The 25,502-nt window shown below is 34.7% G+C and overlaps 1 protein-coding gene across 1 annotated transcript in view; it reads right to left on the bottom strand.

The window, feature by feature from the left end:
* The window catches only part of LOC125229286 (homeobox even-skipped homolog protein 2-like), a 109,858-nt gene extending 91,465 nt beyond the window's left edge, over positions 1-18,393 (bottom strand). The window contains exons 1-2 of the mRNA XM_048134083.1: positions 18,136-18,393; positions 5,730-6,387 (exon numbers count right to left, since the gene is read on the bottom strand). Coding sequence (XP_047990040.1) covers positions 5,730-6,285 — 556 coding nt within the window. The 5' untranslated portion in view covers positions 6,286-6,387; positions 18,136-18,393. The remainder of the gene's footprint in view (positions 1-5,729; positions 6,388-18,135) is intronic.
* Between the last annotated feature and the right edge of the window lie 7,109 nt (positions 18,394-25,502).

Here is a 25,502-nt window from a genome sequence, read left to right as displayed (position 1 = left end):
AGCGGCAAAGGAAGCATTCATATGATTTAAGAAATAAAGCAATGGCGACCGCAGTCGCGACATCAAAGCCACTTTACGATGCGCACGCGCGTTATTTATCACGCTCTTAACTAGCGTTACTCGCGAATATGAATCGCTCTATGAATTAGTAGTTTGGATCATAATTGCAGCTATAAAATTTTAATAGGGGGAGGTAACATTATTAACACGAACTACGACGCCCTAACGCCTTTGTTTACATTTTGAAGTCGGCAACTAGTAAGTTATTGTAGGCTGGTTTAATGTGCGCTAAGCTATTTAACAGGCGCTTAATGAATATGTATGCTAAGTAGGTAGTTAATTTAATCAATTCGTAATAAATGTAATAATCTATGTACTTTACCTGCAGCTTTGCGGATTCTGAGGTATTAAATGATAAATATTAAGAATATTAAATTCCAACGAACAAAAACCTGCAGTAATGTGAAATGTGATATACATAAAATCAATGGGTCACGGTACGAGGGCTTAAAATGTATTTATAATTCAAAGTTATGATTATGACTTGAAAAGAAAAAGGTCTATACACGTTAAATAATGTCGCAGCAATAGCGATATAATAACGTGAGTACAACCGTATTTAAATTAATTATTAGAAAAAGGTCTATTTAAGAATAATAACTCAAACCTTTCATGAAACAAACTGCTACTAACAGTTAGTATTCTAATACTAACCTGTATTTGTGCATTTAACGTAGGTGTAGAATGTCACGTAAATGCCGTATTAAAGTTTCATTTATATCCATGAAACGAGGGAGGATACTTAAAAATTACGACAACCTGACTTAAACCTTTCTCAAATAAAACGTCAGATAATATTTATTTATAATATGTCAAATTAATAACAGTAATTCAAAAGAGTCTTGTTAGGCAAGGATTTATTGATCTGGCAACTCCATGCGTGATTAAATAATTTTAATGTGGGTAGATTCACGTAAATGCCACATTGGTCTCATAACTATATGCGACCAATAGGAACATCTATAGAAAGGTCCATCAAAGATTTACCTAAAAATTTAGATTTCCGTGGCAACAGCTTACTTATCCTCAAGTAAATCGTAAGATAATATTTTATTTATAGTATGTCAAATTAAATGAATAACAGCTCAAAGGAGTCCATCAGCCGCAGATGCGCTTACGCAAGGATTTATTGCCCTGGCAACCCCGGGCGAGATTAAAGGTGCTCCCGGGAGACCACGGGGCGCGGTATAATTAGTGTTTAGCGGGAACTGCTTTCTGTCCATTTTATTATTCCGTGTTTTTGAAGCGGTTCAAGTGCTTAGGTAAATATTTCGCTGAAATAATTTTCTACTTTATTATCCTAGCTAATGAAATAAGTCAAGCAGATACATTTTAACGATTTTTATTTTATTTTAGAGTAAGTATTACATTTTTGTGTATTTTATTTTAGAGTATTACATATTTGTTAGTGTAATTTTCAATGCTGAGGTATAGGATTTGTTACCGATTTTTACAAGCATTTAAATAGGTAGTACCACAGTCTATCACTATCATCACTACATAGTCGCTTTCTCTGTCCCTATGTCCCTATGTATGCTTAAATCTTTAAAACTACGCAACGGATTTTGATGCGGTTTTTTTAATAGATAGAGTGATTCTAGGGGAAGGTTTACATGTAGGTATAGTACCCGTGCGAAGCCGGGGCGGGTTGCTAGTAAATTATAAATTCCGACCTACATTAAGATTGAGTACCTATAATTATGATTTCCTCATAAGTTGTCTATTCATTGCTCCTCAGCCTATTTATGTCTTAACCACAACCATGTAAAGGGCCAGTACTGCTAATTTATAAATAAATCAATGATTAGCAGCTATAACTGCAGTAAACGACAGTCAGCTTAACCCGGTCTCAATCGGTAGACTACGCGTAATGAATGTATTTTAAAGTCTGGATCTTCAAAGATCAGTAACTGCGCAATAAATCGCCGCTCGCACATTAGCTATGCAATTTGCATCCAACAAGTTGGCCGTAATAGCGCTATTATCCTGTATTTATCGACTGGCAACACTAACTGCCTACAAAAACAAAATGGCGGCATATTTGACAGCTCTAATCTAGCTAAACTTGCATGTGGATAGATAATTTGCATTGCTAACGTTGTTAATACCTAACTGTTAGGAATGCTCACCACATTTTGCAACTCCAACTTCCTGTACTAAGGAGGACTTTGTGATTTGCAGATTGTTTTCCGTATCATACAGATGCGATATTTAATTTCTTTATTTAATTTAGGAATCCACACTTTCTAAATTTAATGCAGAAGCTCTAAGAGATTTCCATAGAAACATTATCAAACATCTGCTTAAGATATATGAAGTATGGATATGCATGTTATGATATCGTTCAATAAAAAAGCACACAAACAAATGAAATGGAAGGCTCAGCTTATGCCTGCAACAGCATTCCCAGAGGGCTTTTGACAAAAAGGCACTGTTACTTCCAACCCTCCGCTTTAGCCAACGAAGTGAAACAACTCGATTTTACAACATTTAAAAAATTCAGTCGTGCTTTTTTTTTTGCTTAATCTCAATATTTAGATAAAATATTTTTTACTTAAGTCTGATTAAATATTTCGTTTCCTTTACACGATTGACTACTAGGTGACACGTGAAAAAAAGTTTAGGTAGGTACACGCGAATGCAGCCCAATAGGCCATACGTACTAGGGTTTCTATTGTAGGGTTATATATAGTTTATATAATATATATGAAAAACGCAAATCATGATAATCATTTCACAGTTCACTTTTAAAAAATATTATTTAAAAATAATTTTCTATTTTTATTTCATGGTAGCGTAGTTTATAGATCCCTATATGATCTTAGTTTAAATTTTCAATTTTTAGAATTTGGTGTCATAAACCTTACGTCTTAGATTTTAAAAGCGTTGGTACTTATTACTCACAAAAACAAAAAATGTAAAAAAAACTGGACATTAAACCTGCCAGCAGTTGGAAGAGGTAGCGTTTAGTATTCGTGCAGAAGATCTTAGTCATCCATGTACATATGTGAGTGTGTTTAGTAAAACGTCCCACTTTGTCGGTTACCATTAAGGCGAAATTTACTTGTATCTATATATGAATAAACTAACAAAGCGCCTTTATAGCAATCTACAAAGTGGGACGTTTTCCCGTGCACAATCACATACAGGATGCCCGGTAATTAATGGACAACCTTTTATCCACCAATAGGGCACCTTATAGTGGTCCAGAAAACCGACATTAAGGTTTAGTAAAAGTCGCCTGGTTTTTACTACCTAAAATTTTAAAAAGTGTGAAAATCTCGAGAACCAGGCGACTTTTACTAAACCTGAAAGTCGATTTTCTGGACCAGTATAAGGTGCCCTCTTGGTGGTTAAAAGGTTGTCCATTAATTACCGGGCACCCGGTATATGCGTCGCCATTCCTTCTTGCGTGTACATCTCTGTACCTAAACTTGTTCTCATCAAATTACAAAACAATATTGAACGTTTGCCAAAGAGATATGAAGCGTAGCCCAGCTAGAGGATCGACCGCGATGCGCACAAAAACCTGCAGTGCTGCCGAGGGTCTATTGGTGCTGTGCTAATAAAGTGATTGACATGACTTGAACTATTTAATACAGTCCTATAGTTAGGTAAGTCAAAAGCGTGGACAACAAAGTAACCTAGATAGCTACATGTGTAAAAAAAAACAATGACAATGGCCATACTAAATATTTATATACTTAAGTAATATTTAAATATATCCTTTACACATACTGGTCTATGCAACAAGCATTACTGAAATGATTAAGTGACAAGTTAAGCAAATTAGAATGTTGAGGCTTCGTCAGGTGAACACAAACTCGTTATTAGCTATGTGCAAGCTTCGTCAAAAAGCCAAACAATGGTAAATCCTTAACATGCATTGTCATAAAAGTACAAAAAAAATGTGCATAGATAATAATATAATTTATTGAAAATATTTTAATATAATTATTTTGAGGCCCAATATTTTTTTACACTTAAAAAGTTAAACATATATCGGTAAATATAGACAGGAGTTTACAATTAAGTATCTATTTTCCTAACCAGTTTATTACTCATACTATAATTGATTGTTCAAGTCAACAAAAAAGTATTCGTATTACCCACTTAATAATTGTTTACTGTAGACATAAAAGACGGTGTAAGTAAAGTAACTTCCAAGGATACTATATTTTTACTGTCACGACCATTAAACATTAAATCCAATCTCCCAACGTCTGCATAAAATGCGAAACTATTAATCGTAGCATTCCATAGTCGCCTTAAATAGTACCTTAACAAAAATAAATAACGATTAAAACGGTTAAGTGCGAATGCATCTCGATTTTTGTAACCTAAACAGGGTTTTTTGGAAGGTGGGCTTTTACATAGAAATGACGCCCCTCCTTTTGATGTTGGTTTTCTTCACTAGGATCTTCTTTATCTTCCTTTCGTTTTTAAGTCACAATTTAGTTAGAATTTGTGTATTTTGTGCATATTAAAAACCATTGGCACTTTGGGCATAACCATTGATTTGAATCAAAACTTCGGTTTACTATTTTACAGGTGTATTCTTGTTTCATAAAATGAACAGAATGCGCCAGTTAGTTATCAATGTTGTCATCTCGTTGGGCTCATACTCCGTCGATCATCATATTTCGTGCTGAACCCCAGTAATAAAGCAAGCCAGACAAAACAACAAAAACGACAGGTAATAAACGTTCCATTTTCGATAGCGACAATAAACCCATATTAACATCTCAACTGCCATTAATCTGAACAAATTTACTTCTAAAAATAAGTTGGCAACCCTGACGCGGCCGCCACAGCTGCATCGACCAATAGCTTATTGCTTGGACGTTCCACGTTCAAATTATTGCTTGCACTGACTGATATACTACGTAAGAAATACCTTCAACGCCCAATTAGCAAGTAATAAGGAGCAAAATACTATGCTAGTTCTGTTTCTCATCTGCATATCAGAAACAAAGTATAAATTCTATTAAAATGTAACGATATAGATCCAGTGCTTCAGAACCTTTTGGTCGAATGTACGATAGATTTATCGAATGCGCTCGTCTAATAGGTGTCTGGGTACACATGGGAGATGATGATATAAAATTAGAATGTCGGTATATCAGGCGCATTAATACTGATTGATTAAGTACAGCGTAGTGTTTCTTGAAAGGTTAATTGTGGTTAGAGTGGCTCTCGGGGCTAATTCAGCGCAGATAAACGATAGGCGACGATGGATATTGAATCTCTATTTATTTATTTTAGTTTTGAGATACCTAACTACGGCTTATGTGGAATTACTACATATATTATTACTTCTCAAACAATAAGTCAATGATAATAACATTTCTGATCCATATGGAATCTTGTGCCTACATATCAACCACTTGTTTAACGCCCGCACGGGTAAGTTTCTTTTGGTGAATCTGCTTACTCTGTATGCATTTTGTATGTTATAAATTGAATTGAACAAAGAGTAGCGTACATCGTGCGTTCAAAATAAATATTGTTTTAAACATACATTGCATTGCATACTTAACTACTCGTATTGCGGCCTAAAATTGCGGTCAAGAACCCAAAACAATTTTTAGCAGACTCGAGAGTATTGGCGTACTGATTCTAAAGACATCAACACCTGCAATGCATAAGTGTAATTTTAGTTAACTCACCTTTTTTCTCTTCTTCCCATTCTCTCTTGGGTACGGAGAGATTCAGCGGCTCCTCCTTCACGAACTCACACTCACTAGTTCTCACTCTCTGCAGAAGCTGTTCCTGAAGCTTGTTCTTGTGCACACTCATCACTCGCTCCGTCTGCACCTGGGCACTCTTGTACAAGTGCTTCTTCACCTCGAACCTCTTCACACTCATCAACTGGCTCACGGTCGACTTCTGATTTAACCCTAATATATATTCTATCGAATGCGGTGTAGGCTTCTTTGGCGGTTTCCCGTAAACGTGCGGGTGCCATGATAGCTCAAAATCTTGTACTTTTTCTTCTGTTCCTACATCTATGTTCTGATTAGTATCATCTATTTGGTCTTCTTGAGATTTGTCAGCTATAACTAGTTCTTTATCATCGTCTACTTCAATTCTTTCGCTATCTAAATAATCTGCATCGCAGAAATTGTGAGCTTCTATGAGTCTGCTGTCGGCTTGTTCTATAACATTGGGTGTGTTGTAGGCGACGGTTTGCATGTCTCTTTCTTTCTCGGTATCTTCGCTCATGTGTGTCCTTTTCTGTTCAGGTCCGGAAATAGTATGTCATGTTTGTTTTTATGATCGGATCGGTTCAATGGCTGTGCGGCGTTTGATGCTGTTTGATGTTTCCTGCAACACATGCGGTATTGAGAGATTGATTTAGATACACTTAAGCGCTAATTGCGCGGTGAACAAACAAACAGAGCGGGAATCCAAACAGTTTTGTAGGCCATTAATCGGATGGCTCATATTTAAGTGGCATCGTATATGCATATAGGTATAGCTAATAAACGTATATTAAATAGTCTAAAGTACGGAATTATTTTCAAAACATTTTTTGAAGTAAATGGCAAATACACATTCTTACGTGATTATAAATTTGTCGCGTTGCGTACTCTTACAAAAGTAGGTATAATGTTACAAAATGTCTAAAATGTCATTAAAAACCCAAAATTATCAAAAAATAAGTACGCTACCACAAAACGTAAAGCATTTATTCAAATCAGGAAAGAAACAATGAAAGGTACAATCGCGCCTGAACGCTACAATAAAACCGTGCTGTATCTTGTGCCAATGGCAACTCATCTTGTCGACTTAACTGTGCTTACTCGCACAGTCACGATCAACAAAGTAATTTGGACCTTACCCCATAAATTACTCGGTTGGTTATAGAATAAAGGCTTTTTTCAATTGGTGTGAGTCTCATCGGTGAATGCTGATTGATTTTTATTGCAAAGAGATATTAGGGTTGCGCCCTCAGTTGGCTCGGCGTTGTTTATGTGGGGTTTTGATATCGACGCGGCAACGAGCCAGTGTCAGTTATCGTTAATGTGTTATAATTTGAGATATATTTGTAGTTATGGCTCGTTAAATTGATCGTGGTTTTTAAATTGGATGCGGTCGGTACTTGAGGATTGTTGATAGCTATTAAATGCCAACTACTGCCGATTGATGGTTATAAAGTCACTTAACTTTAAATGGGACAGAGTATAAAAATTACATGTCGTACTTTCGTAATTTCTAGTAATTGAAATAACTTTATTAGCTAAGGAAATACCTTTTAATATTTATGTATGCAGCGGCCTATTTATCAGAATCCTATCTAGATTTAGTACCTATTGGGATACTTGCCTAAAATTCATCTTGATCACATCGCTCTTTTTAGTGGCAGCCCTAACCCCACTAAATTGAAACAAAGCTCATGGCAGAAACATGTTGTATCACCGAACGTGTCCATCTATACGCATACAATTACATCTACACGTCGACAAGTATATCGATCGGCAGGGGATTGCGGACTTTTATCTGTACGAGTGCTTATTCTATTAATAACTTCGAATGTGAGAGTAATATCATCAAACGACGCAGGCTGTGTTTATGTATCCACGTTCATACTTTCAGCCGCTGATCCTTATTACTTTTGTATCTTGTTTTTGTGTGATTTTTGAATTGGAGAGTAAATAGAAAACAGGCAAAGGCATCAATTATGTTTTTTTAGAGAGGCTAAGTATAACGAACAGTCGATTAAAATGTCGTAACACAGAAACATTTGTATTGTAAATTACAATTGTATTGTAAATTTTATTATAACCTTGTATAAGTTATAATTATACGTTACATGACAATACATTACGTTACTATTACTTATATTAAATTACTAAAAACATTGTATAAGTAAATTATACAATTATCTAAGTACGCATCTAATATCATCTTTCTTTTCCTACCGTAATTTTTTTCAGTTGTATTTTTTTATGAATGTAAGTTAAAATATAAAGCAGTATATTCTAATGGCAATTAGTACCTATTCAGTTATTTACAGAGTAAAGAGATTAAATATTAAAGATAGGTGTAAGTTAGTGACGCATGGTGGCGTTCTCACGGTAAATCGATACCCTTTGTAATGGACAGCAATAGCCAGAACAAATACTGTAATAGCTTCACGGGGCCAACATTGTCATAAAGTCATAATGTTTTATTAATAAAGTATGTTGACTAACTGTGACTTCGCAATTTAACGATTGACTAATCAAATTATAAACAAAAATAGCGTTTTAATTAATTAAATTCCAGAAGGTGGAATACGTCTATACTTCTTTTGGTTCATTTATGTATAATGCTTGTTATCGGAATCTGCTCCATCAGAGGAACTGTGCAAAAAAATGGCAGCGTAAAAAGTATTTCATCATGAAAACCGCCGGAAAAGTGTGTATTTCATCATGATTAGAACAAATTTTCCATCGGAAGTACCTACCAATTTCTAGCTACAAGCAAAACACTAGAAAAGAGCGGAAAATGCATATGAAGAAGAAATACTTAATTATCAAAACCTACGAGTAAATCAGTTATAATCGAATGGATGTCGGTATTAAATTGTGTAAAATGTTGTGTTATTATTATAGAATTTTGTATTTAATAAAGAACCCAAATAGTAGCACAAACCCAAACATTGTGTAATTATTTCAATTGATAAATCGATCGATTACTAGAAAGTTACTCGACAATCGAATCGATCTTCTTTACCATCGATTTTTCATCGACTCCCCACTGAGAGGACTCACCTAGTTATTATTGTTATTTCATAATTAATGGTGCTACTTATTTAAATTGGATTAAGTAGTGCAGCCATCCGAAATGCTGATCACGATTTAAATTAATGTAAGTAAGTAATCTTTCTCTTATGATTACCTACAGACCACGGTAGAAGATGCTTAAGATCCTAAACAAGATTTAGATAAGCGTTGCAAAGCTTGTTTTTATTACCTACTAATTTTATTGTACTGTAGGTAAAGTGCAGATTATAATTAATGTTTGTTATGACACGATTTGTCTATTTTTTACTTATGTCTTTTTTATCAATAACGCATCAATAGTACATTACTACAGAGGCCGGGACAAAGGGGGTTGCCGGCCGAAGACATATAGACGGCCGAGCGAAGCGAGGCCGGATATGTCTGAGGCGGGAAACCCCATTTCCCGCCGAGGTATGTATATTGTATAGTGCTTTTCTCAAACATGGTATGAAATAAATAAAGTCTACTGAAAATAGTAACTTTGGATGGCTGTATCTCCTAAACGGTGCGTCGTAGCGCAAAAATAATCGAATTTTCGTTCCCCTTTGATGCCCCGTATACGCTTATAAAAAAACAAAAAGTAAAAAAAAATTCAAAAAAAAACGAAAAAAATTTTGTTTGTATGAAAACGCACCCAAAATTAAATATTGTCTAGGGCCCGTACCAGTTGCAGTCGGCACGTCTATAAAGCCCCTTATAGTTTTTTTTTTAATTGGCTAAATACCTGGATGTTATGTCACAATTATCTGTGTTTGGAAATTAAAAACCGGCCAAGAGCGTGTCGGGCCACGCTCAGTGTAGGGTTCCGTAGTTTTCCGTATTTTTCTCAAAAACTACTAAACCTATCAAGTTCAAAACAATTTTCCTAGAAAGTCTTTATAAAGTTCTACTTTTGTGATTTTTTTCATATTTTTTAAACATATGGTTCAAAAGTTAGAGGGGGGGGGACGCACTTTTTTTTCCTTTAGGAGCGATTATTTCCGAAAATATTAATATTATCAAAAAACGATCTTAGTAAACCCTTATTAATTTTTAAATACCTATCCAACAATATATCACACGTTGGGGTTGGAATGAAAAAAAATATCAGCCCCCACTTTACATGTAGGGGGGGTACCCTAATAAAACATTTTTTCCATTTTTTATTTTTGCACTTTGTTGGCGTGATTGATATCCATATTGGTACCAAATTTTAGCTTTCTAGTGGTAACGGTTACTGAGATTATCCGCGGACGGACGGACGGACGGACGGACGGACGGACGGACGGACGGGCGGACAGACGGACTAGGCCTGAAAAAAACTATAAGGGTTCCTAGTTGACAGAAGACTTTGCCGGCCTTGGCCTGCAAGGTTTGTATGAAATTCCATTATCTATCAATCGTCCTAGCCGCACCTGCAACGTCATACTTCGCTGCCAATTATAAGGCACATAACATCAATATTTCATACCATGTTTGAGAAAAAGTAATTAAAACAAATCTTTCGATTAAGCATATATTTTGATTGTTTGGCAAGGTTACTGTTTGTTTTCTTAAAAAAATGTAATCCAATAACTAAGTATTATAGGAACCAACGTTACACAAGTATGAATATAATATAAAGATCACCACTGACACGGCAGACATACAGTCGCCGAGGCAATCGATAGTCGAGACAATTATGACAAATTATACTTAATGTAGCACATTTACATAGCTAACACTTTCGCTGCATCATGTAAAATATTTCTACTATACTAAATAATAGTATGAAACTAACAAATTAAATTTTCTATGGTGGGTCGGTGACAAAAATAACTTATTTTTTATATGTCATTGAAATATTTGAAAAGTTACTTTGAAAATTTTACTAACCTAATTACTAGTACTTCTATACATATGCGTAATTGTTCATCTAAATAACTGATTAAAACCATAATTATTAGGTACTTAAATCTATTGGAGTTTGTGAAGTCAGATTGCCGTTTTTGAACGAATGTGTTTAATTTGTGTTGAGTGATGATGATGACCTATGATGACACTACAGTATGATACAGATCTGCCAGTATCAAAAGCGACATTTCTTCAAATATCGTTATTTCTTGACTAGTTGGTTACTAAGGTCTTAATTAGGTAGTAAAGTTTAACACATAATTATGATTAACTAAAAACTTGTGGCTGAGCGGCCGTTTCATAGCAGTCGAAGTGTTAAATACGACATTAAGCAGGCTGTGTTTACTTTAACGTTAATAATTAAAACGTGTTTTGATTATTTAGGGCGTCAAATGACGCAATCAAGAAAGAGCTGCCTTGCAAAATTTGTATTTAAGTGTTGATTATTTCAATTAAGTGGTCATCAAGCAACTGATATATTTATCTAAACGTTAAAACGTAGGGATCGGTCAATAGTTAGTTGATAATTAAAATAGTTGTTCCGGCTGTATCCACCAAAACACCCAAAGCTGTAGTATGTTGGCAAGTAGATTAGTAGTACTCATATGACAAAATAATTCTTGCAGTTAACATAGTGGGTAACCTTTTTTTATTGTTTCATTATGTTGTACCCTATTTCTCCTAATAAAATAAATCCTGACCAGAAATATATATGACTATTGTCAGGAGGGCGCTGTTACTCTGATGTATGGGGTGACAGTTCAGATTAGTATGAAGACAATAGTTCTACGAAATTCCGCAACATGGGGCGTAGTCATATAGTCACATATTTCTGCCGAAAGATAATTATTTAACAATAAATAATTAAATACCTATAAATAAATAATCTTCAAAAACATTTTACATGCTTAGTCTCTTTGAAAACGTGCCCAAAAATGTGCAAAAGAAGCATAAATCATTTCAAAATGTGCCAATAGACGTTATGTTACCTCATAAAACTAATTAAAATCAAAGACAACTTAAACAACTTCAAAAAAGGGCGCGGAAATGTAACAATTAAGGGGCATCAAACACGGCTTGTCAAACGCTGCCCGCCATATTGGATTTGCGAACATGGCCACTTCCGACGTTCTCTATTTAAATTAAATCATAACCGTCCACATGTCGTCAGAACTCTGTAAATGACACTCTAGTCCATGGTGATAAAGCTGTGGATCTTGTTTTATTAATTTACTGATGAATAAAAGTCGACCGGTTGATATCAAAGGGCCCACACACGTCGGACAGGACTTCCGTGACTTTGTACGTGCGTATCGCCATCGATTAAGTTTGTATCGAGATATCACAGCAAAAGTTTATGTGTATAGCAATGTTCTACTAAATGTTTTATGTGGTTAACTAAACATGCCCCGCTGCCATGCCCATTGCCCCGCTGTACCTTACTATAAATAAAAATTGCAGAATGCGTCTTGAATGTGGTAATTAGCGCACGGAAACTGTAAAAAAAAAGGCAAATTACCACGAGAAATAAGGTCCCGCAACCGTCCACTAGGCCAATTGATTTAGTAGGTACCTACCTACCTTATAAATCTTATAATCATCTATTTAGGATGGGTAATTCCGTCGCGACGAATAGTCATTTAGTGTCACTTATTGATTTCAATTTAAATAAATGAGGGTTATATGTATATGCTTAGTCCACTATCATAAAAACAATTGCGTCGAATAATCAATTACCTAGGCACCTAACACACCCATTAACTACCTATATTTCAATAGCTAGGCCGTTTGCTGCAAATAGCTAATTTTGCTGTGATAACATCAATCAGATAATACGATTAGTTTTCATTATTATCAAGTTATATGGAGATAGTTGAAAAGTAGATAGTGAATATTATTTTGAAGTTTGATCAAGCTTTCGACGCACCCACGCGTGTGGGTATAGGTTGCATTAAATGATTAGGTATGATCGATTATGAGTATGGTCCACTGAGTCCCTATATAGCGTACAGTGAGTTTCAATAGTGCATGGTACGAATTCATTCATAATTTCTCCATGCCATTTCGTAGCTCACTGTACATTCCTATGGGTTTTGCTTAGATAAGCTGTGGAAGTGTCCCGTTTGGCTCGCTTTTAAAAATTCCGTACAAAATTTGAATGAAAATATTAGAGGTACAGTCATCCAAAAAAGTGATTTAGCACTTTTCGACCTTTTGTGTTTAAAATAGAATCGAAAAGTGGTGAACCACTTTCTTGGTTGACTGTACTAAAGACTTTCTCGTGGCAACAGGATTGGCAACCGTCAAAAGCTTATACTTTGCTTGTTCCTCTCTGAAGCTTTATGATAGGTAATCTGCTTTTGGACTACCCCATACCCCATTGAGATACACTAGTTATTTGACAGTTGACACATTTCAAATAATATCGACTAGGCCGCAGTGCACGCATTATTAGCGATTAATTCACCCTCCACTCCACACGATTTGCGACATCCAACGTGCATGACATACAACTAAAATAATTATGTTACGACAATAAAGCATAGTTATAAATTATATTAGGTACCTACCATTCATTCAAACCTGCCAATAGTGCCAATAATTTAATAATTAAACTCGTACTAATTACAGGTCCTTAAACTATGCTATACTAGCTTTTTCGGCTTTTCTCGCATTAGAAAGAGACAAAAAGTAGCCTATGTCACTCTCTATCTCTTCAACTATCTACACTTAAAAAATCACGTCAATTCGTCGCTCCGTTTTGCCGTGAAAGACGGAGAAACAAACAGACACACACACTTTCCCATTTATAATATTAGTATGGATATTTTTATTTTTATTTTCCCATATGGGGAAAATAAATTAACAAAAAATAAAACCGCCTTCAAAAAAAAAGCGTGTTACAAAACACGGAGAAACTAAAAAGCCAAAAATAATAAACCTTCGAATTCAGATTTCTTATCGGATTGCAATAATCTAAACATCCAAATTATAAACAAATCAATTATTTTTGTAGTCGGTACCAGACCTGTTCGTCGCCTTGCTATTTCCTGTTTGCCCTACCCAACCATACGCAGGCTGGTCCCGACTCCAAAAATAATTGAGTTGTTTATAATTTGGATGTTTAGATTATTGCAATCCGATAAGAAATCTGAATTCGGAGGTTTATTATTTTTGGCTTTTTAGTTTCTCCGTGTTTTGTAACACGCTTTTTTTTTGAAGGCGGTTTTATTTTTTGGTAAAAAGTTAATTTATTTGTTGATTTTTAGTGGTTCCTAGTGATATTATATGTATCAGTCCGAATATATGTACAGTAGTGAAAGAATTGTCCTTTAACTCCTAACCATTGAGGAATTGACCTTCCATCATCAGCTCAGCCACATAAAATTATTACCATCAGGCGCAAATACTGGTGCACCTTTGAAAAATACACAAAAAACATTACATGTGCCTATAACATTTGAAGAGTTCCCTCGATTTCTCCAAGATCCCATCATCAGACCACGACTTGGTGCCAATGGGACCATATCGGGGTTATACCCGTTCGATCAAAAAAAAAATTTGAAAATCGGTCTACGATTCTCGGAGATATCGATTAACATACATACAAAAAAAAATAAAAAATTAAAAAAACATTCAGTCGAATTGAGAACCTCCTCCTTTTTTGAAGTCGGTTAAAAAATTGACAGTAGGTATATAACCTACTGTCAAATGCTGCAACTTTGCCCACCCTGTCTAACATTGCGTGGCTCGAAAATAATAGTTCTCCACAGCACTACACGGAGCAGGAAACCTACATAATTCCTTCCTTTTCTTCACGGCTTAAACTTGACACTTAACTGAATGCATAAAGAACCGATCCGAACTTAAATAAACATTTGATATGAATACTTATAAAATAAACAAAAGAGAACTATAATAATAGCAAATAATACCGTTTACAAATTATATTTTCTCATCTCATTCTTTTGTTAAAAAACCCAGTATAGTAATTATTATTTTTCCCCTCACTAGCTCGGAAACACTTGTTTTGTCCTTTAATACCAGCGGGTAAAAACGCCTTTTATCCAATAGTGGGTAAAGTAATTTGACCTTGAATAAAGTCAAATTAACTGCTTTAAAATTGATAAAAGTAGGTGAATCTAGTAATAAAGATGATTTACCGCCTGTGGAACTACTGGAAGCAGTGATAAACGCATTTTTTGCGTTGTAGTTTCCTCGCTATAGTGAGGGGAAAAGTTTTGTGTTACACTCGGGTGCAAATGTATTTTACTTCTCGTGTGTTAAAAAACTCGCAAGTTCAGGATTCTATTCTCGAACCACTCGCTTCGCTCGTGGTTCAACTGTAGAATCCTTTCACTTGCAATTTTTGTTTCTCAATTCCACACTCGGCGTTAAAATACAACTTTGCCCCCTAGTATAACAAATAACTATTTTCTTAATTTGGCTAACAAGAACTACTGAAACCAAATTAATATTGTTAATGATTTGTTTTTAGGGTTCCGTACCAAAAAGGTACAAACAGGAACCCTTATGGTGCGACTGTCCGTCTGTCTGTCCGTCTGTCACATTCCTAAATATCTCGAGAACTACTAATGCTATCAACATGAAATTTGGAATAGTTATGAACATTGTAAACCTCTACAAATAGAAAGTATAATTTTTTTTAATTTATGAAATTTAATTGTAGAAAATGGCCAAAATGAATGGGGGGCAAACTGTAAATTTCAAGTTACTAGATCAAGTGGAATATCGTTAGAAAGAGCGCAAATTGAACGTAAATAAACTATTTTTTATAATTTTTTTGTTGTGGAAAAGAAAGAATTTTGAAGGAAAATGTAAAAAAAAAATACCGTCCCCCCCCCCCCTTATCTCCGAAGTTTACTAACTAAAAATTATGAAAATTTTAGGAAACATTGGTTTTATGCTAAATATTACAGGAAAAATATAATCGATGCAATTCCTCGCCAGTCTACCCGTGACCACGAACATAATGTGATGTTCGAAACGTCGGGCCTAATATAAATGTAAGTGTTTACGCGATTAAGTCCCGTTTTGTTCTAAAATTATGAGTGCAAATCGTGTTAGTCTAAATCAATATATTACAGGAAAAATATAATCGTGTTTGTATCTTGGAAACTTTTTTTTTATTCACAAAAAACTTTTCATATTTTTACTTTCAAGTTACTCACCCTTGCGAATGTATATCGTACTTCAAATTAATACGAGATGTTACGTAAACCGTCTTCTTTCCAATAAAGTAAAAACTGTTTAAATCGGTTAACATTATAAAGAATTATCCCTGAAAAACCAACATAGTATACAGGTCGCGCAAATTAGTTAGCGAATTCACGAAGAGATGGCGCTATACACAATAATGCTCATTAGTACCTATACTTTTGTCTTCTAGTCAAGTCATTAGAGTTATATGAAAACATGAGATTATTTTAACTAGGTAGTTTGAAAGAAAGTTTGTACGGGACCCTCGGTGGGCGAGTCCGACTCGCACTTGGCCGGTTTTTTTTTATAGTCCCATTCTAATATCTTTGGTTTGTTTCAAGCTTTTAAGTTTAAGGATTAAGTATAAGAATTATAGTTAAGTATATGTGGATCTTTTATTAATTTTCAATTCGTATGTACTTGATGTAGTTCACTTAATTGACCAGAATGCGTCGCGAAAAGTCACAACAATCTTTGATTTCCATACGAATTAATTACTTTAAGCTATTAAGATACTTTAATAGCCTCTTTTTAACGACTTGTAAAGTGTTCAACCATATACATTATATAAACGACTATGTTATAAAAAGTTGGTATCCGTATGGCAGCCGTAGGCAGTTGATATTTGTAGCATTCTTATTCTACATAATTTCATTTAAAGTAGGTATAAAGACGTTTCTCTGGTGGGAAGCTATTTACATAGATTCTTTCTAGAGATGGGCCGAATATTCGGTAAATATTCGGTATTCGGCATATTCGGCAAGTTTTTCAATGTTCGTATTCGGCCGAATAGTTCGGTTATATTGCCGAATATTTACCGAATAAACAAAGTAAATAAATCGTAATTCATCGGATAATGTCGTTTCGTAATTCATCGGATAATGACATCCTATTTCAGGATTCTAAGGGACCACCAAAGGGATTTAAAAATGCGTTAAAATATAAGTACTTACAATAATTAATTAATTATGTATAAAAGTGAAATAACGTAGCTTAACATACAAAAACCAAAATTTTGTTATGCACTTTATAGGAACATTAAGAGCCTTAGTACTCATTACTAACCAATCATTGAAAAGTTTTAAACTCTAAGCCAGGATTTAAAATATGGCGGAACCGAATATTCGGCCGTATGTTCGGTTCGGTAACAGCTGAACCGAATGTTCGGCCGAATATTCGTATTCGGCAAAGTCCGTATTCGGCCCATCTCTAATTCTTTTTTTTTTTTTTTCTTTAATCTGACCGTATGATTATGATGAAGCATTCTAGTACGAAAACCTTGAAGTCATTGAAAAATAATATGTTATCAAGTAGTTTGTTATTTATTACCTATATGCTTGTACCTACAAATCTACTGATAAATGCGAATGTAAGTCTGCCTGTAACTTCTTCACGTTTAAACAGCTGAACCGATTTAGATGGAATTGGTATGGTTTGAGTTTGAGGTTCGGCAACTTAGGGTAATAGGATAGTTTTTTTAATATTGTATGTATAAATTTAATATCGTGATTCTACACTTAGATGACCAGATTCATACTTTAAGATAAATCAAAAAGAGCTCCAGAACGACATACCATCAATTCATCATGTATAGGATATTGGATTTCCCATCGTATCTAGAGCAAATTTTGACGTATTCTGAAATTTGAATCGGGCCGAAAGTCACGGGCACAAGCTTGTATACATGTAGATACGTATCTATAGACAGTCAAGCAAATCTTAATTAATCATGTCACTAAAAAAGGCGCGAAATTAAAATTTTGTAACAATATCGATATATCGATAAACGTTCGCCCATAACATAAATGACGAATACATATCTAAGCCTACTTAAAAAAAACTTGTGCAATCTGACAGTTCAAACTGACACTGACAAGACACTGACAGATCTGAACTGTCAGATTGCATACAAGTTTTTTTTAAGATTATAGTATCTAAACCTACAATGGACCCTAATCTATGGACCCTAATCGATATTGAAGCAATAAATATTTATAGACGAATCCATCAAGTGATATTTAACTCAAATGATATTCAATTTTAATAGAATTAATGAATATCTAATGAGCCGTAGAAAGTTCTAAACTCATTAAAAATGACATCAATAAAACTTTATTGCATTGCTAAAATCTAATTAATGTGACAACGTCACAATTTATAAAATCAAAACAAACTGATAAAAAGTAATTTACAACTTATATAATTCACTTACAGAGTATCCACATCCAAAGTTCGTCACAACACTAGCACAAATTAAAAGAAAAAGACTAATTTTGAACAAAGAATATTTGCACTTCCGAATTGTAATGTCAACGCATTTCGCGGGAACGGAACAATAGAGTCACTTTAATGATGTCAAGTCTGCGCGGAACGGGCCGACTCTGCCGTGGCACTGAACGAACCAAGCGTTTAGTCGTTTGTGTGGGTGTGTACGAGAATACGGGCGTGTGTGGGTGTGAGGGAGACAACAAGCGAGCTGTTAACGCGGCGATCCTCGCAGTTAGACTAACTCACATCCAAATCGCTTAATTTTATGAGTTGTTGCCTGCCCCATCCCCTCGTGGGATGAGAGGAGTGACTTTGTCGTGGCGTCTGTTTACCAAAGCTTCCAATTTTTTTAAATATGTAAATACAGGTTAATGCTAACAATTTCAAAACATATACCTACGTTTTAAAATACTACAGCTGAACAGACCGTTATCTTTTTATGTTACAGCAACGCAACTAAGCTATCACACAGGGAGGTAATTTAGATGCGTTTCTAATATTTACTTAAATATTGACTGACAGACCTACTAGAGGTTTGCTAGTAAGCGATGGAGTACGTAAACCACTGAGGTATTTACAAAACTAATCGAAACATAAACACGGTAACGATACATTAATTAAAGATGTACCTAATTGTAGAATGGCTCTGGATTGTTGGTGGCAAAAATACTCGAATGGGCTTAACAACACTTGTAACAGAAAATTGGCGGAACTATAAAAATCTTCGTTTAATTAGAAAGCCCTAACATAGTGTAAGTTAGGCCTATAACATATTATTTGGTTGACATCCTAACTGATATCAGTAAAGTTGTCAATTCTTGCAGTATGCTATCGCAAGCGATTTAGATAAGAACTCATGTCCGCCTGATACCTTCCTTATATTTTAATTAAGCGATAAAAACAATAATGATAATTGCACTAAAGTGATTACTAATACACCAATCAAACACTGATTAAAACTATACGATAGTAATATCGACCATCAGTTGAAGAAATTAAATGATTATTCCATTTAAAACGCTTATCAAAATATAATGGCAGGAGTTGCCAAGTTACTTATTTATTTTTATTTATTTATTTATTTATATATACTATACCGATGATCTCGGAAACCGCTCTAACGATTTCGCTGAGATTTGTTATGTGGGGGTTTTCGGGGGTGAAAAATCGATCTAGCGTAGCCTTAGATCCCGGAAAACGCGAATTTTCGAGTTTTCATGAGTTTTTATTTCGCGTTAGTAAACGTAAAATATGGTCGTTAATTTCGCCGCGCGCGCAGCTCAGTTCCGCTTAGCTCAGTCGTACGAGGTCGGTCTAATGTACGCAGATAGATCGTAGGTGTCAGGGTTTCATGAATCCCGGCCAGAAATTGAGTTTTTGTTTTTTGTCTAAAGGAAAAAAAGTGCGTCCCCCCCCCCTTTTTTTTGTTTTTGTATTTATAAGAGTTGTTTTTATCTAAAGACGTGATATATTAAAATAGAACCGAGCGAAGCTCGGTCGCCCAGATATTGTACTTATAATGCGATCTTAACTTACGAGTATAAGCCAATAACATTAAGATATTATATGAACTCAGTATCCCGTAACCTAATGATAAAAAGCTTAACAGTATTAAACAGTATGAGGACCCTTATGGCTAACTAGAATCCCCATGAATACTCGTATACATAGCTCAATCAGTTATTAACATCAAATATCTTAAAATCGAGATTATTGACTTACCTACACATTGACTGAATGATGACGTTGATAACCTGGTGTCCTAGCAATGGCAAGATGAATTTTTTTATGCATCTGGGTGTGTAGTTACAAACCGAAAATCATAAAATTCATAAAATAGTTATTTTTACGATTCACGAAATTTTCCAAAAATGGTTTCGCATGACACTGATTCAAAAAAATGGTTTCGCATGATTTATATATTTAGTACCCATCGAATTTTTATAATGGTAAACATTAATTTTACTTTAGAAATCAACAACGATGAGTACAAATAATTTCTGTAAAAACTGAAATGATATCCCATCAAAAAGTAATGATGCTTATATCATATTCAATATTTAATAAAATTTATACGTCTTCTAGCAATCGACTTAATAGTTTTATCGAGATATATATATGACACATACATATATTTATCTGCTAATGGATGGGTAATTTAATAAATAAAATAATCTTATCTGATATTAACAATCAATACAAGTAAAAAAATTGGAAATACGTATAAAGGTTTTTAAATTTTATTAGTACTTAGTTGTCTACAGGATCATAAAACGTAATCAATACTAACACTGCGCACTAAGCAAGTGATCGGTCACCAATGTCACCATATATAATTATGAAACAACCGTCCTTTGCCGTATTTTTTTAGTTTTGGAATGAGACTTTAATTTTCTATTAAGATAAGCAAAGGTACCTTACAGACGAATTTTTAAAATTAGAGAACCCAACTTTTTTTTTTGCAGTGTTAATCCTGCTCACGTCTTCTGTAATAAAGTTCCTAGTAAAAAATAGTTTTAATTAGGGATGTACCGACTAGTCGCCGACTAGTCGGGAAAGCCGACTATCCAGCCACTTTTGTAGTCGGCGATTAGTCGGCGACTAGTCGGCAAAAAAGGCCGATTAGTCGGCACTTCATAAGTGATAAAAAAACAGCACAAAAATAAATCAACAAGAGATGTGGTTGTATTATGTACCAACTTGTTGTAGCTTACTTAGTCAAAACAACAAATATTTATCTATAATCATCACAGAAATAAATGTCTTTCTTAGGACTATCAATTTCATAGGCAAGATCACTAATTCACTACCTACTATGCCAAACCGGTTGTTAAAAATTAAAAATGTATATAAATATTCTCATAGACATTTGAAACTGTAAAAAACTAAAAAAGCATGAAAAGCGCGAACGAAAGACCAAAAATGGCACTCAAAATGTGAATATAGTAGAAAAAACTGTTTTGGCCGACTAGCCGACTAATCGGCCACTTCAGCGCCGACTAGTCGGTAGTCGGCCTAGTCGGCCAAATCAATAGTCGGTACATCCCTAGTTTTAATATAAGTTTTTATCACTGACTGTATTTTTTAGGTAACTAATAATAATGTAGAAAATTCTAAGACGCCAAACACAAGTCGGTTGTGTTGTTATATGTATTAAAGTGCCAAAAGCCATATTCCGTCTCTAAACAATTTGGCAGTCGCTTTTCGGTGAAGGAAAACATCGTGAGGAAACCGGACTAATTCCAATAAGGTCTAGTTTACCCTTCGGGTTGGAAGGTCAGATGGCAGTCGCCTTCGTAAAAACTAGTGCCTACGCCAAATCTTGGGATTAGTTGTCAAGGCGGACCCCAGGCTCCCATGAGCCGTGGCAAATGCCGGGATAACGCAAGGAGGATGAGGTAATCTTAAAATCTGCATAGTATAGAATTTACTTACCTATTGTTTAATAGTTATTTGTTATACAAGGGGGCAAAGTTGTATTTTAACGCCGAGTGTGAAATTGAAAAACGAGCAATTGAAAGGATTCTATAGTTGAACCACGAGCGAAGCGAGTGGTTCGTGAATAGAATCCTGAACTTGCGAGTTTTTTAACACACGAGAAGTAAAATACATTTGCGCCCGAGTGTAACACAAAACATTTCCCCTCACTATAGCGAGGAAACTATAGCGCAAAAAATGCGTTTATCACTGCTTCCAGTAGTTCCACAGGTGGTAAATCATCTTTATTACTAGATACACCTACTTTTATCAATTTTAAGGCAGTTAATTTGACTTTATTCAAGGTCAAATTACTTTACCCACTAGTGGTTATAATGCGTTTTTACCCGCTGCTATTAAAGGACAAAACACATTATATATCTCTATTTTCTCTTGTATTCCAGCAATCATGACAGTTTGGTGCATGTTTTATACCCACGTACTATAAAAGAAAGTGTGTACTTATGTACTGAAACTAATACTAGATAACAGTGCCATGTGATATGCCATGACGAAATGCAGCACAAGACGCCCTGACAAGATCACTGCGCCGTTCAGCATTTAGCGCCGGTACAGTAGCAATAACTCAGCGCAGGAAATCACGTCATCGCTCTATTACAGCACGCACACACCCGCGCTGCAAAACTCAAACATACAGTGTAGGATGAATAAAGACCGTTCGGCGGAATACGCTGAGACTTTATAACTTAATGCAAGCTTTTTGTAGCACTCTCTTCTTTTTCAAAAGTTGAGACAAACATATTGACTAAAGAAAACAGGTATCTGGAGTTATATGTATCTACAATATCTACATAGTATACAAATAGCATACATATTTAATCTGCTTGAAGTATAAAACAACTAGCCTGATAGCATTGATGAGATTTGATTAATTATATTTGTTATTTGACACTTGAAAAGACTTGACACCTCCAAATCATACAAATATTTTGAATATTATTATAAATGTAAAGTTTACCCAGGTACATGTTGATGATTTTATATCTGAATATTTTTCATGAATAATTACAATCAAGACTTACACTATAATTATATACCTACTAATAACTAAATAAATTAATAATAACAAATAAAATTACAACTAAACTACTAACTAAATTCACTCCAAGTTCCTCGCGTTGCCACGTTGAACCGCGATGGGCAACCTGTAAATGTATATACAAACACAATCATCACCATCATCATCCTGTCCCTGCCGGTTTCGGCCTCGGCGACTGGGTTTGTACCGGTTAGTGAGAGCGATGGTCGTGGGCTCTCAGGTGACTGGCGTAGCCTATTTACAAACACAATATTTCATGTATTGTGCCCATTGACGTGTAAAACAGCCCTTGCGTTAAAGTTTAGTATTTTGAGGACACAACTAAAATGGTTTTAATTTTGAATCAGCAATTTGAATTTAGCTGAGGTTTTGGCAAAGGTATAATTTTTGGTTACAATGTACAATTGCCAACTATACGTTTCTTTCCACATGCAATGCAGCTAATATTTTTAGATGCGATTCGAACAACCGCAAATACAATCATCATGCGTTATTTTATCACAGAGTTCCCACAGTTTTCTACGAACAACTGCTACCTGCATCATTGCATTGTCATCCGATTTGCATGTGTACAGTACATATTGAAAATTACAACTCCATCTGAATACTGGTAGCTGTTAGAGATATTGCTATACTTACATTATTAAATAAAAGCGTCTAATATTTAATAATGACGCGAGTATAGACATATTATTTAAACAAACAAAACTTAATAATCATAAACTTTCATTAAACGACGTAATTATAAAAAAAACATATACCTACCTACGACAAAATACTACTAACGAATGTGACAAATGAAGAATCGGAGACGAAAGCAGAATAGCATGAATTTAAGAACGAAGATGATAAATCGGTCTTCTTTCAATAGTTATTAATTACTAGACTGCATCTGTCGCAAAAGTTATAATTGAAAAATAACTTTTATACAAGGTTGTTACACTGGAAAATAAAGTTTTTTATCTACCACGTCAGTCGAATTAAAAACTTAACATATTTACAAAGTGGATTTGCTCTCAAAACGGCATGATCTCTAAAAATTTTGCAATGAATAGAAAAAACTCATGTTTGACAGAAATATCAAATACACAATGTAAAAACTCAAAAAAAAAAGTTTACGACTGACTTAAACTAGTCTAAAAAGAGATAAATCAAACCATAATTACGTCTCATCACCGTCGTTACACATGACAATATCGAAAGCGTATTATTTGTGGCTTTCTTATACAAAAGGGTAAAAGTGTCAAAAAAGCCGCACCTGTTTTCGTCGAACGCGCCTCCCGGCCGTCCTCTAATTGTGTGCGTAGCGCCATTGTTATGATTATGTATCCATTTGACATATCGTTGTGCTGTAATTAAGCGGGATTACGCTAACGTTTATTAATGTCCCGTTTACGCGACTCTGGCGTTCGACTGAGAGTATATGCCGTGACATTTGCTGTCTGAAAATCCGGTGTGACATATGCTTTTGTGAAATTACATTTTCTTCTACATATCCTGCGACGATAACCATACTTAAATAGATAAACTTATGTATTTATCTATTTAACTTACATACATAGAAAACATCCATGACTCAGGAACGAATATCTGAGCTCATCACACAAATAAATGCCCTTACCGGGATTAGTACCCACTGTACCCAGGACCGCCAGGCGCGCAAGGATAAATAAAACCCTTACGCTGAGAGTCTTTATAAGTACGTCCATCTGTTAATCGACTGTCATCCAACTCATAAAAAATATTTTACAAAATAAAAGTTTTCCAATTTGTTACCATCGCAGTGTACCAATCACACTATCTACAGTTATTCAATATTCTACTTACTTGCTTATTATATAAGAAGACCTAAAAGGCTATCACAGACATATATTATGTACACAGGAATCAGTAGTGTTTATTTACAAGTTACGGCGTAGCTGCTACGCCGTCCTACGCAGTGCTACGGTTACTTGCAGTTTGCGTGCGTTATCAATTTGTTACAGATATGGTCTGTCAGATGTCAAAGGCAATTCTAATTAAAGAAAACCAAACTTTTTTTACTATGTTACTGAATTTTTGAATTAAACAAAAATCAATTTCAAATCCCAAAAAAAAAGAAAACCAAAAAATGTTAGGTTTACATCGACAGGAAAATTATATACAAACCATTTTAATTAAACTATAGCCCGTGAAAAATGAGTAGTAACAACATTTTTGTGCCTTCCCTTTAAAATCATTATGTTACGAAAATGGGACGAGACTACAATGTTGCCACTTTTAATTTCTGCCCGTTTTTCCAGACAGTAACCTAAAATTAGCATTTAGACAAAAATAAATTAAAAATAACTTCTAGTCTAAAAGTTATCACTTTCTTAGAAATATGTATCAAGATAGTAAATTGCTGGAAGTCTTAGATGCCATAATTTTTAAGGAGTATTTATCGCATTCGGTATTTTCTGTATCGTAACGTAGGCGTTTATGCTCTAGGGTCATAGTTTAACGTTTAGAAAACGGCATATTTATTATACACCCAAATAAAAACGGACTATAATCCACAATAACACTGTTAAAGTCTTAAGTTATAACTTAGTTTCGGAGAAACGATACCAAACAGAGAGTTAACGATCAATAAAAATGGCAATAAAACATAAGTTATACTTAATAGAGCTGTTAGACGTTTGAATGTATGGAAGCGGGTGACGGAATGGCACTATAATAACAAAAGCGAGAGTAGCAGTAAATTATTATTATTTAGTATTTCTACCACATATAGGTATGTACATCAAATGTGA

Source organism: Leguminivora glycinivorella, chromosome 1, assembly GCF_023078275.1.
Source record: "Leguminivora glycinivorella isolate SPB_JAAS2020 chromosome 1, LegGlyc_1.1, whole genome shotgun sequence".
In the NCBI taxonomy this organism is placed as follows: Eukaryota; Metazoa; Arthropoda; class Insecta; order Lepidoptera; family Tortricidae; genus Leguminivora; species Leguminivora glycinivorella.
Note: the sequence above shows the minus strand (reverse complement) of the source record. Positions and strands in the feature narration are given on the sequence as shown.